General features: G+C 29.4%; 1 protein-coding gene across 8 annotated transcripts in view; it reads left to right on the top strand.

Moving 5' to 3' along the window:
• Positions 1 to 17,652, top strand: part of LOC145266927 (fibroblast growth factor 18-like) — a 789,681-nt gene that overhangs the window by 674,224 nt on the left and 97,805 nt on the right. For all 8 annotated transcript variants that reach the window (XM_080122720.1, XM_080122722.1, XM_080122726.1 and 5 more), the window contains one exon: positions 13,024 to 13,087. In XM_080122720.1, coding sequence (XP_079978846.1) covers positions 13,024 to 13,087 — 64 coding nt within the window. The remainder of the gene's footprint in view (positions 1 to 13,023; positions 13,088 to 17,652) is intronic.

Here is a 17,652-nt window from a genome sequence, read left to right as displayed (position 1 = left end):
AAGCTATATACTTTTTGGTCTTGTTAGTTTGTTACATAAAATAACTTCCAGTTTTGTCTGGAGCTATTTCCACACATACAAAAAATACAGCATAACACTACTCATACCATAATGCAAACTATGACCTTACTCTGACAAAAAAAAAAAAAAAAAAAACTAAGGCGCAAAAAACATGACGCAAACTCTACCCAAACTGCTACACAAACCGCGACAAATCCTACGACATAACTAGAAAAAATACGATCAAATCACAAAAAATACGACGTAACTGTACTCAAAATACAATAAATATCATTCTACCTAGTGGTCTAGTGGTTAAGGACACGGACCGACGACCTGGTTGTCTGAAGCTCGAATCCAGTTCGTTCTACAAAAAATATTTTTATTTAGGGTGTTAGCAAACTTTCTTGCGGTCCTTCTCGTAAGTAACTGATGTGTTACTAGAAAGAATTCTAACTATAAAAATATCGTGGAAACCAATGCTACAAATAGACTATTGGATTCACACGGTATGATGATAATTAAACTTAAGCAGCGCCCCATACATTCTCATTGTTTACCTTGGCATTTCCTGTTTTCTGCACACCTCATTTCCGATAATAACGAAGTAGGAAAATACAAAAATACGAGGCGCCTTCAATAAGTTTCCAGACTTTTTTTTGTACTGGCATTTAAAAATGTCGTAGACTCTTGAAAATTCAGCACGTTTTAGCTATGCATATTAGAAGATGAATTTTTATGATTTCAGGTTAAAATGAACAGCTATAGCAGGAGCTGGAATAGAACTAAAGCTAAATGTTCACGCGTGTCTATATAGACAATGACAGTTTGATGTCAGTGTAAGAATTGTACACACAATTATTCACAAGGATTGAAAATGCGGATGCTTTGCGCGACTGCACCAGTCCACAACTCCATCCTTGTCACAGACTATTTGACTAAGATGGGCATCAAAACAGTTCCTCGCCCTCCCTATTGTCCAGACCTTGCTCCCTGTGACTTTTGGTTTTCCCTAAGCTCAAGGAAAACCTTAGAGGCTGTCGTTATAAGACAAGTGAGGAGATGAAAGAGGCTGTGACGAGGGTCATTGACACGATCACACACGAGAACTTCCATGAGGTTTTCCACTTTTTTCTGCCATTGGAACGGTACAGCGAGTGAATTGCAGCCGGAGGAGATTACTTCGAACGGGGACTATAGTTTAATATGTGTACTATCAATGACAGTTCCCGCGCGAAAAAAGTCTTGAAACTTATTAAAAGCACGTTGTATCATTTGTTTTGCTCTGTCACACTAAAATTAAAAATTACATTTTGTCACGTTTTTATTTAAAGCAACATTTCATTTCGCCTTTAACGCTTACATTTAAAATAACATTTCCATAGATCTGTTAAGAGTTTAAGATTAAAATAGCTTTTCATTTGGATTGTAAGGCCTAAGTTATAAATAGTATTTCCTTTGGTCTGAAACGCTTAAGTTTCAAATAGCACTTTCTTCCTTTGAAAGCGATGACATATATATTAATTTATTTCTGTGCTCGCCCCACGGCTTGGTCATTTGCGTTAGTGTCGGTGAATTCGTTACATAAATAAAAGTTTCTTATTTCTGACTTCCTTACCCCTCTCACACTTTTCATCATCCTTCACAGTCTTCCTGCTTTCCTTGAATCTCTTATGCCACTCAAACACTAATGCTCGATCCATGCAAAATTGTCCAAAAGCAGCCTGAAGCATTTAATACGTTTCTGTGGCATTTCCCCCCAAGTTTAAAGCAGAATTTTGTACTCATGCACTTATCGATCCGTGTTGAAATAATAAAGTTATTATTTAAAAAGCCATTCTTAACATGGAAAGGGGAGGATGTTTTGTAGCTATTCTGGACTTTAACCTTATAATTGAATAAAACAAAACATATCATAAAACTTTAATTAAACTTGGAAATACAATTAAAAATAGCGTGGATCAGTAAGTGCATTAGCACCCAGAATTTTATTGCATATTGCTCTTCTAAGGCATCCTGAAGTCCAAATTGCATTTTTGAAATTTACCAGCTATGATAAAAAGGTTTTAGTATGGCGTATTCCAATTTCTGCCCTGGCTGTTCATTCGAACCTGAAAACACACAAAAAAAAAAAATAGTTAATCGTCTCACAACATATATAGCAATAACATACGACAATTTTAAATGCCTGTACTTTATTAAGATTAGGAGCAGGATTAAGTAACCCGTCCTTAAAACCTTCACCCAAATACCTGTTGACCCTCGCGAATTTCCACACCTTAATTTTTCATATCCTTTATAAATTATCGAACCCATCCTTATTATTTTTGTTAAACAAATATCTCAGGTCATTTTCTTTTTTTTTACTTAAAAGATATCGAGACGCCGAAAATAGAAACACGGAGATAGGGAGTTCCTTGGTGTAGAAATTTTTCTTCTAGTTTTCCCCATTGTCATCCGTAGTCCCATCCCCATCCTATGACCTTTCATACATTTATTGAAGTTTTATCTATATGATTCGTTTTGTGACTCGTGGTTTGTTTGTCGTGTAGTACCCGATTTTTAATCGACGATGGTTTTTAGCCTAACAAACGTCCACATGGCTCGGTGCCCGATTAACAGCCGCAACGAATTACAACTTCACTTTAAAGGGTATATATATAACATTTTTGAATTTCTTTTTTCTTCCCTTCTTTTAATTTAAAATTTTTTTTTTTTTTGAAAACAATTTTTTAAAATTTATTTATTTCGGACTAGTATCCTCATCTGTTTTAGTTATTGTTTCACGACATTTCGGCCAACTAATCCTCCGGCCTTCGTCATGTGGTAACCGCAACGGGATAGAGAACCCGAATCTCCTAACTGCATCCTCAGCAAATGCTCACCCGGAACCGTAGAGATTCAATGTTTCTATCCACTGCGCCACGGGCCCCGAAGGGCGATCAAGTTTGGATCTTTTTAGGGTCTTATAAATTCCCGTTTATTTATTATCTGATCTTCCATGGTCGGGTCCGTACCGAATGATAGATATATTTTTTATTGTACAGATTTCTCATCCACTGACCGAGGACAAAAAAGGTGAAGTGTAGTATCAGAACGGATACTACACTTTCTTCCTAGTCAAAAAGCTATATACTTTTTGGTCTTGTTAGTTCGTTACATAAAATAGCTTCCAGTTTTGTCTGGAGCGATTTCCACACATACAAAAAATATAACGTTTTATTATCGGGGCATCATTGTTTGTTGGTATAAACTACAATCTTCTGCAGCATCATCATTAACCTGATTTACTATTTAGAATATGTCGTTCCAACTAATAAAAAAGCTCGTGTGGAAAATAATACACGGATTTAAGCCAACGAATCATGTTATTCTGTAAGGTACAATACTCGCGTACGTGCGTATTGGGTTAGGATTAGGGTTAAAAAAATACTGCTGACTGTATTCCTCCTTATTTTATCCCTGGTCTTTTAAAGATTAAGATCAATAGGTATCATCTGTATTTGCAACAACTATTTTGGACTTGTTAGTTACTTACATCAAGTCGCTTCATGACTTGTCTGGAGCGATTGTCATAAAAAACTCTGTTCCGTCTGCCTGCTTCCCATCTGACTACAACTTGGATGTCTTCAAGCCCAACGTTAACAAATTCCTAATGAACCGCTCCTTAAGTAAACACTTCATCAAATCTCCACACTAACGTAATGTACTTGCAATAACCCTTATCCCTGAGTGGCTTCCGGGCCTTGATAAGTGGTGACCACCGTGTAAAAAAAAGAAAGAAAAAAATAAGTCGTCCTAATAAACTTAGATTATTTTATTGTTAGTCCCCCGACAAAAGGAAGGTGGACCTGTAAATTCACCCTTGTCCGTTCGTCTGTCCGCGCTTTTCTCAATAACTGCGCCTTGGAAGTTTTTGAAATTTTGCACAAACATTAAACATGATATGAGTAAAAAGTAACAGAACAGATTTTCCGGGAAAACTCCGGTTGCTGTCCTAGGGGCGCCTTTCGGGTTAAAATGGCTAAAATTGACACTTTTGGGATTATTACAAAAAAATAAATAAAAAAATAAAATAATGCCTTCGATTTTTATAAAACCTTCTGAAAAATTGTAACTAACTGATTTCTGTACGATTTTGCTTGTCTATACTTCGCGATAACTCTTGGGTGTGCCCCAGGGACATTTTAGGGCTAATAAAAACACTCTATTTTTGGGACTATTTTACCATAATTGTCCAAAAAATTTCTGTGTATGTCTATTTAGCAGTTTTGCATGGTGCGGGATTCAAATTTAAATATAAGTAGATTGTAGTTTGCTTGAAGCATTGTTGAAGAAAATTATAAGGTAAATGTAAAAGCCAAGAACAATGCGAGATTTTTTTTTTTATATAGAGTAAAATTAAATGAAAACAAAAGAAATAAATTTCTTTTTTGTTGTTTGTTTTTTCTTTTTCATACAAATTTTAACTCTAAACAACAGTACTTTTTTTTTTCTGTTGTATTCAATGGTGTTATAAATTTTGAGATTTATAACACCATTGAATACAACAGAACAAAAAAATGACTGTTGTTTAGAGTTAAAATTTGTGTGAAAAAGAAAAAACAAACAAAAAAAGGAAATTTATTTCTTTTGTTTTCATTTAATTTTACTCTATATATAAAAAAAATCTCGCATTGTTCTTGGCTTTTAATTTTACCTTATAAATTTAAATATGTTAAGGCCTTGGGGTCTTTTGGGGCTAAATGTGTGTGTGTGGGGGGGCAAATGATGGACTTAGTCATATCTTTTTTTGCATAGTGCACAAATCAAATTTACATATGTTAAGGCCTAAAACTGCACCGTTTTTTCATTTTCACCAGGATTTGACGTCCCCTGGGGATATTTGGGGCTAAATAGTGGGGGGGGGCTGAACTTAGTCATTTTTATGCCTTGTTAACTGTGCAATCACGGGGGACCATACATGTTTCACTTGTTATCTTAGAGTAGCACATGGAAATCAACAACCGTCTTCATTTGCATCCACATCGATTTTATTAACACGAGAACGCAGAAACGTTGTTCAAGTAAAATGTAAATAAGTTCTTCTTGAGCCGTTCTTCTTATGTAAGCTCCTCATTACTGATCGTCACAGTGTTGTGTTTCCGTCGACCTAAAACTAATTAACACTTATCCGCGAGTGACTTCCGGGCCTTGATAAGCAGTGTCTACTAAATAAATAAAAAGTCAATTACTATGGAAATCAACAATGGATTTCGATTGCTCCCACATTGATTTTATTAACGCAGCAACGCAGAAACGTATTAGTGATTTTAGATTCACAAGAATGTTTCAATGCCACAACAATAAAAACTATTGAGTCTTGTTGACCGGAAGACTAAAGATTGCGGTTGATAGAGAGAATGGGACCCCCAACATAGATCGATACTTCAAAGCTCCTTCAAAATGTCTCGTTCCATTTAGTGAATTTATTGTTTCCTTTACGGCATATCGATACTTGGACCTTTTGCATTTTGGATATTTTGGGCACTTATTTTATTTTAATTTTTCTAAATCACCTTCCAGAACAAGAAAGGGCAAATTTCAGGATTAGAATCTAATGTCTAACACTGACTATATCTGCGTGTCTGTCCATCCTTTTCAAAGGAGATTCTCCTTCAAGACGCAAGATAACAAGAGATCGGCGCGAAGTGGATCAAAGGATTGCATTTTTGTGGACCGTTGTTTATTATATATATATATATATATATATATATATATATATATATATATATATATATATATATATATATATATTACTCTCTCTCTCTCTCTCTCTCTCTATATATATATATATATATATATATATATGTATATAGATTACTCTGAATATATATATATATATTTACTGAACTCGAAATATACATATGTATAGAAATACCCACGTGGTCGTTCTTTCTAACCTCGTATTTTGAATATATATATATATATATATATATATATATATATATATATATATTAAAAATACGAGGTTAGAAAGAACGACCACGTGGGTATTTGTATTTTTTTAAATAAACAAATATTTATTTATTTCCAGTTTTAAATTCTTGGCTTATAAAAAGCCCTCATCAGGATGTTTTTACAACAATACAAGAAGGAAAAGAATATATTGTATTGTCTTAAAACAAAAATTCCTCGTTGGGGCTTTTTTATAAGCGGAAAATTTGAAGCTTTAAATAAATAAATATTTGTTTATTTTATATATATATATATATATATATATATATATATATATACACTGAACTCTGAATATATATATATAAATTGAACTCTGAATATATATATATATATATATATATATATATATATATATATTGAACTCTGAATATATATATATATATATATTGAACTCTGAATATATATATATATATATATATATATATTGAACTCTGAATATATATATATATATATATATATATATATATATATATTGAACTCTGAATATATATATATATATATATATATATATATTGAACTCTGAATATATATATATATATTGAACTCTGAATATATATATATATATATATTGAACTCTGAATATATATATATATATATATATTGAACTCTGAATATATATATATATATATATATTGAACTCTGAATATATATATATATATATATATATTGAACTCTGAATATATATATATATATATATATATATTGAACTCTGAATATATATATATATATATATATATATATATATATATTGAACTCTGAATATATATATATATATATATTGAACTCTGAATATATATATATATATTGAACTCTGAATATATATATATATATATATATATATTGAACTCTGAATATATATATATATATTGAACTCTGAATATATATATATATATATATATATATATTGAACTCTGAATATATATATATATATATATATATATATTGAACTCTGAATATATATATATATATATATATATATTGAACTCTGAATATATATATATATATATATATATATATATATATTGAACTCTGAATATATATATATATATATATATATATATTGAACTCTGAATATATATATATATATATATATATATTGAACTCTGAATATATATATATATATATATATATATATATATATATATATATATACTGAACTCTGAATATATATATATATATATATACTGAACTCTGAATATATATATATATATATATATATATATATATATATATTTATATATATACTGAGAGCTGTGAATATATATATATGTATATATATATATATATTAGTGATCTTTCAAAAAGAAGACGAATGAAATCGAACCGCTGTTCCAAGATAAAATTAAACCACATTTAAGCCAACAATAATAATAATATAAAACATCCACTGTTTATGAAAAAAAAAAAATTAATTATAAAAAAAAATATAATATATAATTTCACTTTAAATTATAATATTTGGAGCGTGGCGGACTAATCTCATTGGTAATCGGAGAAAAGCGGAAGTGTTTTTAACCTAGGATAAAATAGTTTTTTAAAAAAATCTTTTTCATCCCAAACAAGATATACTGCAATTTGGAACATAAGGGGATACTGATTGGGATCATGTATAATAGAGAACTATGTGAATTTGAGCAGTAAGATGTTAGTTAACATTACATTGAAACTCTTATGGGAGAATAAAGTCAGAGGAGGAGAAAACAGGCAGAGAATTCCAAAGTCTCGCAGTTTGAGGGAAAAATATATAGAGTAGAACCCCTTCCGTTATCTAGTGACCGCCTGCATCACATTTAAACTCGTGCATGTTAGTGCATTCAGAGATGCAGGAAACGGGGAGGGAATTCCAAAATCCAGCAGTGTTAAAGAAAGGAAATTATTACAGTACCTATTTACAATGGCTCCCCACGGGACAGAGTTAGACACCAGAGTTGTTTTAATTTTAACGTGGAGAAAAGAAACAAAAATAAAAATTGTCTCAGACGTGAAGGATTGCTCGTCTACTGAGAGAACAAGAAATTGAAGTGCAGCATCTGAAGAACAGATGGTATTTATTTGCTCCCCCACCGAGCAAATTAGGCACAAGGCCGATTTTTAATGTGAGGAGTGAAGGGAGGGGGAAGGGAAAAAGGGGACCAGCTCCCGAAAGGTTGGAAATGGGAGCTGGTTAAAGGTCAGGCATGTGGGGTTGCCCCCACATCTGGTCTTTGCTAGTCATAGCTAGTCATAGCTTGCAGTATTTGCCGGAACAGATACTACACTTTGATCTTGACCCGAAGGCTAAGAAAGGAGGTGTTTATTTCAACGTTTTCTTTCTCATTTGTTTCGTTTTTTTATTTTATGTTCGTATTTTTTTCTTTTATATTTTATTTTATGTTTTTTTTTTTAATTAATTTTTTTTTCTGTTTCTATCTCTTCATTTCATTTTTATTTAATTACACAGTTGTGTCCACTTCCGGTCATTTCAAAATTTAATATCGTTTGCATTTGGAATATTGTGTCGTGCTGAAACGCATTTTGTGACCCACACTTTTCATTAAACCCTCTCGCACATTTTTTTTTTTTATATATTTTTCCAATTAGTCGACCGAAGGAATTATCCTCGTAAAATATAATAACCAATAGAGGATTAATTCTATGATAATATGATTTAATCCTTTTTTGAATTTTCATCGTTTGGTCGTTCTAAAACGCATTTTGTGACCCAGCCAACCTTTTCATTTCCGTTCCAGGTCACCACCCGTCTCCATCAACCCTCTCGACCACCCACACATTTTTACGCACCTTACACTTACCTTACCAATACGACGCCTAGCGATTCTTTTCTATAAAACAAAGGTGATTGTTAATATTTGTGATGTTTGATTTATTTCACATTTTATACATTACCTCCCGATCTCCCTCTCCATTTTTCTCCCCTCGCACATATCGCATACACGCCAATTACTACACCTTTAATTTACTTTCTCCAGGCTATCACCCCTATGAAGACTAAATGTTGATTAACACACAAATAGTTTTCCAGTTATCTCTCTCTCTCTATCTCTCTCTATCTATCTATCTATCTATCTATCTATCTATCTATCTATCTATCTATCTATCTATCTATATATATATATATATATATATATATGTCATCCACATACAGTACTGTTTCACAGCTCATCAGTGCGGCTAGACAGGCAACTACCTCAAGCCAGGATTGCCACCCGACTGTCTGTAGGACAGTCAAGGCTCCTAACCATTACGCTATTGGCGGCTGCTGAGCGAGGAGTGAGTTTAACGATGTTTTGACATCGTCCGAAATACCAGCTTTGAATGCTACAGTTTCGGTGTCGATTCTATCTGATTCCGATTTAAAAAGAAAATTACTTTTGAAATCACGACTCTATAATAGTATACACGAAATCTGGACAAATTAAAATATCATATTTAAGCGTATTTTACGACTATGCCAAGCCCCCCCCCCTCGTTAGTCTAATAGGAAAAAAGGCTTTATATCTGTCTGTCTCCATATTTCTATCTCCGAAACTAAAAGTCGCAGAGTGGCGTTATGGGCCTCAAATGATTGAGTAATTTACAGGTCGTTCTTTTACGGGTCTTTAGCCGGTTGAAATAGTTTTGAAGTGGTTAAAAAATGGGTTAAAATTAAAAAAAAAATCGTTATACATTTTGTACATTCATCTTAATTTATTTTTAATCCGTTCATATACGTGTCACGTTAGTGTACAGTGGTAACGTCAACAGCTTTGAATGCTACAGTGGCGGTCTCGGTTTCGATTCTAGCTGATGGCATCCACATACTTTTTTTTTTTACTTTTGAAATCACGACTCTATAATAATAATAATATAAACGCTAGTAGTAATGAAAAGTAAGTTCAACTTTAGTTTCATTTCCCAAACATACTGATCTGAGGTCGAAATCAAGATCTACTTTCTCTGTTTTGTAAAGAAGCTATTTAAGTGCGTGCATGCTTGTATGTATATGTGCGTTGTGTTCTTTCTTGTCCTCTCCGGATAAGTTAGTGCGTACGTTCATGTTTACGTCTTGTCGGTCAAAGGTACACCCGGAAATACAAGTAGGTCACCTAATGTTCATATACTCCCCCCCCCCGCGCGAATATAAGTAATATATATATTATTTCGCCGCTTGTTTTCGGCCACTTTATAATCTTGCGTGATTTTAATGTCAGGTTATAGGACAGCGTATTGCTGGCTCACTTCCAGGCTGAACACGGGAGGAAAAATAATGATAGTGATCAGTCGTACTGGCGGCACGATGACTCCTCAATTTGACCACTAACTACCCGGGGTAAAAATAAACACCGACACACTTCCACCCCTGCGGACAATATATCTCTCGGGCACTCCCACTCCTCTCAAACGAGTGGGAGGGTTGTCCTTTCGTTCGCTGTTTCTTACTATTGAAAACACGTGTTTACGGTTACCAGTGCGGATATCAGAAGGTTTAGTATTTTTTTTTTTTTTGTAGAGTAACCACTTATCAAGGCCCGAAGGCCGCTCGAAGATAAAGGTTAAGGAATGTAAAGTGATAGTTTAGTGATCGTTAATGGTTTAAATTGGGTAGAATTTGATTATTTATGGGGACGGCTTAACAAGAACTTGTTTACATTGGACTTGAAGGCTGCCATTTAGTATTACAACCGAGAAGCAGGCCAGCAGAACAGGAAAACCAAAGAAGATTATTAAAAGAAGAATGTGTGCACAGACTAATGATCATGATCACGTTCAGGAGGACAGAGATAGACGTGTTTGGAACAAGTGACAAGGCCTTTTTGGTGAATGTGTTTTTTTTTTTGTTTTTTTTTTTACACGGTGATCACCACTTATCAAGGCCCGGAAGCCACTCAGGGATAAGGGTTATTGCAAGTGCATTACGTTAGTGTGGATATTTGCTGAAGTGTTTACTTAAGGGGGCGGTTCATTAGGAATTTGTTAACATTGGACTTGAAGACATTCAAGTTGTAGTCCGGTGGGAAGCAGACAGACGGAACAGAGTTCCACAGGCGTGCAGTTCTAAGAAAGAAGCTTTGTTCATGGAATCCGCGTTTTGAAATGTGTTTGGAAATAAATGCTGTTGTTCAGCGGGGAAAAAGTGAGCTCAGTTATTCCTTGTCCTTTTTTTTTGTTCACTCACGTTCACACTTCCACTTGAACGTAAAGTGCAACTATTTGGGACCATGCCTAAGAAAGCTTAACAAGATGTAGTTACATTTAAACTTCTACATATTAATACAGTCAGGGAAGCATTAGCAGGAAGTGAATTCCAAAGTCCAGCTGTTGAAGGGAAGAAACGCAACACTGAAATGATGTGATTTTGTTGCTAAGCGGGCTTGTCGGGGATATGTACAACGAAGGCGCACAAGTACAACGAGTTCACCAGAGCATATTCCATTTAAAATACACGTAAAGGAGACACAGAGATGCAACATTACGGCGATGGGACAGAAGTTGGAGCTTAGTTGAAAAATTGGGACCTATTAGATTGTAGACCCCCTTTTTTTGTAGCCTACTCAAGAAAGAGAGACAAATGGAAGATGCACCAGCCCAGATGTGGCAACAATACTCCATGCATGGATGAATGATGGATTTGTAGAGGTACGAAATACTCTCAGATGTGAGTAGTCTTCTAGCTCGATAGAGGGAACCCACTTTATTTGCAGCAGCCTTTGCAATGTCCGCAATTTATTTATTCTAGTTCATATTGCCTGTGTGCATTCCATACGATTCTGTGGCATATTTCTCAACTTTTTTAAAACTAGGTTACCACTTATCAAGACTCTGAGGCCACTCGAGGATAAAGTTTATTGAATGCAATCAATGGTATAATATCGTAGTAGTCGTTATTAATGAAGATTTGGTAGATTTGATTATTTAAGGAGGCGGTTCATCAAGAATTTGTTTATGTTGGACTTGAAGACAACCACATTGTAGTCAGCTGGGAAGCAGGCAAACGGAAGAGAGTTCCATAGGCGTGCAGTTCTAAGAAAGAAGCATTGTTCATGGAATCTACATTCTGATTTAGGCACAGTTAAAGAGTGGGGTAAGTTACTGACTGTGGTTTCAGCTAGATGGGTGTTTTTCGAGAAAGAAAACAAAACTTTATTGCATGTCGTTTTTCTAAAGTGCCCCAACGTCCAGATTGCATTTTTTTTAATTTCACCAGCTTTGATAATCTGGTTTTAGTAGAGTATATTCCAATCTCCGCTGTGGCTGTTCATTTAAACTTGGAATCATAAAAATTGGTCAGCCGTCTCATAAGATGAATAGCAATAACATACTGAATTTCTAAGAGCCCACGACAATGCTAAATGCCTTTACAAGAAAAGTCTAGAAACTTATAGAAGGCAGCTCGTATTCATCAAAATTGGAATAAAAGATTTTGACTTATTGTAGCGTTGTAGCAAGGTAGCAGAAACAAACGAAGAGGAAAGAAATTGAACTCTCTGTTAAAATTTACCACAGAGGACCTTTATTCCTGCTTCTCCGGTCACGTGTGACTTCTCGCACCAGTTTTGACGTCACCCACGTGTTTCAGACAGATTCTTTTCCGAACACGTCTTGAATACCTCCGCCTTTCAAAACACGTCTCGAACATCCGTTCTTCTCTCAACACGCGTGTCCTTTTTCTCTGCTCTGACGTCACATAGTGCAGCGTGCTTGGTCATTTACATGTGTCAGCTGTCATACACTGCTGCGGCTAACAGCGCTAGCGGATTTGTTAAAATATGATTAGTAAGACGAGATGAAAACGACGAGAATAGTTTTCTTTTACCCGCCGTGAGACGGCTATTCTAATTATGCAATCACTTGAAACTTTTTCATTTATTTCTTAATTACTAAATGTTTGTCGGTCGTACCTTTCGTATTTTCAGTGTATTTGTTTCTTTGTAGGTTGTCATGTTTATTACGTTTTTTTTGTTTGTTTTTTTTTGCAGAGTTACGAGCGACTCGCCGATCCTACCCATTGATATCTAAATTGATGTCTCCTTTTTTATTGTTTTGTAGATTGTTGTGGTTTTTATTACTTGTATCATTTGTACGTTTGGTACATTCGGATTTTAACGTACAAGTAAGTTTCCACTTTTTTAACGCACTTGAAATTTATTCCTTTGCTGCGATCATGTATCCAATAGACACCCAAGAACGAGATACGTTCACACGTGTTTTTTATAATTCACTTTATTTGTAATTACACACACACACACACACACACACACACACACACACACACACACACGCATCCCATATATATATACATATGTGTATGTATTTATATATTTATGTATAGCATATATGAATATATATGTGTATATATATATATGTGTATGTATTTATATGTTTATGTATATGCATATATTAATATATATGTGTGTGTATATATATAGATATGTATGTATATATGAATGCAGATGTGTGTGTATATATATATATATATATATATATAATGGTAGTTTAATTTCGTTTCCTAGAAGTGCATCCACTGAAACAACACGTGTCTACCAAAAATGTGGTCAATGAGTTAACAGAGCATATAATATTAAATTCATTTATACAAACAAACGGCTACATATGTGCATACATGTTTCTGTTATTTCGCTGAAACGGGAAATTTCAAAATAAGCTGTTTTTTGTATAAATTAATTTAATGTATATATATAATATATATATAATATATATACAATATATATATTATATACAATATATATATTATATATATTATATATATAATATATATACAATATATATATTATAGATAATATATATAATATATATATTATATATATTATATTATATATATATATAATATATTAAATATTATATATATTATATATATATTATATATATATTATATATATATTATATATATATATTATATATAACATATATATTATGTATTATATATATTATATATATTATATTATATATATTATATATATTATATATTATGTTATATATTATATTATATATTATATATATTATATATATTATATATTATAATATATATTATATATATTATATATATTATATATTATAATATATATTATTATATATGTATTATATTATATATTATAATATATATTATTATATATATATTATATTATATATTATAATATGTATTATATATATATTATATATTATATATTATATATTATATATATATTATATATTATAATATATATATATTATATATATATTATATATTATATATATATCTTATATATATTATATATATTATATTATATATTATAATATATATATATTATATATATATTATATGTATATTATATATATATATTATATATATATATTATATGTATATTATATGTATATTATATATATTATATGTATATTATATATATTATATATATGTATATTATATATATTATATATATGTATATTATATATATATCATATATATGTATATTATATATATATTATATATATTATATATATGTATATTATATATATATTATATATATGTATATTATATATATATATATTATATATATATGTATATTATATATATTATATATATATGTATATTATATATATTATATATATATTATATATGTATATTATATATATTATATATATATTATATATGTATATTATATATATTATATATATATTATATATGTATATTATATATATTTTATATATATGTATATTGTATATATGTATATTATATATATTTTATATATATGTATATTGTATATATGTATATTATATATATTTTATATATATGTATATTATATATATGTATATTATATATATTGTATGCATATTATATATATATATATATATATATATATACATATATATATATATATATATATATATATATATATATATATATATATATATACGGAGTGAGCCAAAAGTAGGTGGCCAGTAAAAAAATATTATTCCAAAGGACTTCTTAGTATTTTAATGAAAAAGTTTCATAGTTATGTTTTCTCCGCTGTCCACCTTCTTTTGGCTGATCCTATATATATATATATTATATTATATATATATATATAGAGAGAGAGACAGTGATAGTGACTTAGTCCTCAGTACATTGCACTGAAAAGAAACTACTTTTGATTTTATTAAATTTTAGTTGTAATGCAAAAGTCAGGTTTCATGGTTCAATTGTTTCTCAAAACAGAAACATTCACATTGAACTGTTGCGTTTATGACATTATTTTGACATAACTTTAATTAAAGTAAAACCAAGTATCATGGTTTTCTTGTGCTCTAAAAAGAAAAGTTAATTTTGAACGGGCCTGTGTCTTGTAAAAACTAATCTACAGTTAATTCTATAGGCTGGGCCTTTCTGCTTGTGCGTCAATAAAACATCTGAAATGCACATGTTATGTTAGGTTGTGTAAAAGTGTTAACTTTGGTCCAAATCGGAATTCCTTCTTTAATCAAAAGTTGTCGGTCGTCGATTTTCGATACATAGCAGACGGATTACAATACAAAACCTACTTAAGAACACTCCCAGACAGATCAAGTACCTACTTATGAACTGGACCCCCCCCAAAAAAAAAACAAGCTCAGCAGTTTCCTAGTCCGAAGGGAATGAGCTATCACACACAGACAGAAAATTTCCCTTAATAGTACTAGCGGGAAAGATCGACGTTGCCTGGGATTGAATGGTGATCAACGAATTGTTCACATTCCCAAATTTTATCATTGAAATCATGTAATCGATCATTTTTCAATTAAATCGATTGTCTTCGTTACCTGTGAACCGTCGCTGTGCACAGGAAGAAAGCTTCTCCTGTCTCCACGCAGTGACTTAATATACAATACGTAGTAGTCTAGATTGCACTGTAGAGAACTTACTGTAGATTTTATAAAATTATTTCTTAAATATACAATGGCTTGAATTAAAATAAAATGCAAAAGTCAAGTATCATGGTGCAATTGTGTATTAAACAGAAACATTAATTTTGATGCACCCCTGTCATATCAAACAAGCTAGTGTTGATTTTATATATTGGGCGTTTCTGCTTGTGTGGTAATAAAACTTCTCGGCTTATATATATATTTATATATATTTATATTTATATATATATTTATATATATATTTATATATATATATATTTATATATATTTATATATATATATCTATATATATATATTTAGATATATATTTATGTATGTATTTCTATATATATATCTAGATATATATTTAGATATATATTTATATATATATCTTTAGATATATATTTAGATTTATATATATATCTTTAGATATATATTTAGATATATATATATATCTTTAGATATATATTTATATGTATATATACATCTTTATATATATTTATATATATATTTAGATATATATATATTTATATGTATATAAATATATATATATTTATATATATTTAGATATATATATTTATATATATATAAATATATATATATTTATATATATTAATATATATATATTTATATATATATTTATATATATATATTTATATATATTAATATATATTTATATATATTAATATATATATATTTATATATATATATATTTATATATATATATTTATATATATTAATATATATTTATATATATTAATATATATTTATATATATTAATATATATTTATATATATTAATATATATTTATATATATTAATATATATTTATATATATTAATATATATATATATTAATATATATTTATATATATTAATATATATTTATATATATTTGTATATATATATTCATATATATTTATATATATATATTTATATATTTATATTTATATATATATATATTTATATATATATATATATTTATATATATATTTTATATATTCATATATATATTTATATATATTTATATATATATTTATATATATATTTTTATATATTTATATTTATATATATTTATATATATTTATATATATATATATATTTATATATATATATTTATGTATATTTTATAAATATATATATTTATATATATAAATATTTGTATATATATATTTATATATATATATTTATGTATATTTTATAAATATATATATTTATATATATAAATATTTATATTTATATATTTATATATATATTTATGTATATTTTATAAATATATATATTCATATGTATAAATATTTATATATAAATTTATATATTTATATATATTTATATATATATATTTATATATTTATATATATATAGATATATATATATGTATATATATTTGTATATATATATTGATATATATATGTATATATATTTATATATATATATATATATTGATATATATATATATTGATATATATATGTATTTATATATATATATATATGCACACATCAAAAATCTGACCCCCCCGCCCCCCCAAAAAAAACAAGAAAAATTAAAAAGACACACAATCAAAAACGGAAAAAAAGAAAAGATAAAAAACGCTAATCAAGTCAAAAGTGTGTCTAAATATCTCGTTCTCGGGTGTCTATTACAACCTTTAACAATTTTGTTTCTATTTTAATCAAAATCTTGGCCCGTTTTGGTTTTCTTAACTATTTGTATTTTTAATTACAATTTATAAACATATTTTTTCACTACCCATCTAAAAAAAATGTTCTGTATTTTAGTTTATAACTCAGTTTGTTAAAGGCGAAGAAACCAATTAGTA

Source organism: Euprymna scolopes, chromosome 42, assembly GCF_053919585.1.
Source record: "Euprymna scolopes isolate OS-2025 chromosome 42, ASM5391958v1, whole genome shotgun sequence".
In the NCBI taxonomy this organism is placed as follows: domain Eukaryota; kingdom Metazoa; phylum Mollusca; class Cephalopoda; order Sepiida; family Sepiolidae; genus Euprymna; species Euprymna scolopes.
Note: the sequence above shows the minus strand (reverse complement) of the source record. Positions and strands in the feature narration are given on the sequence as shown.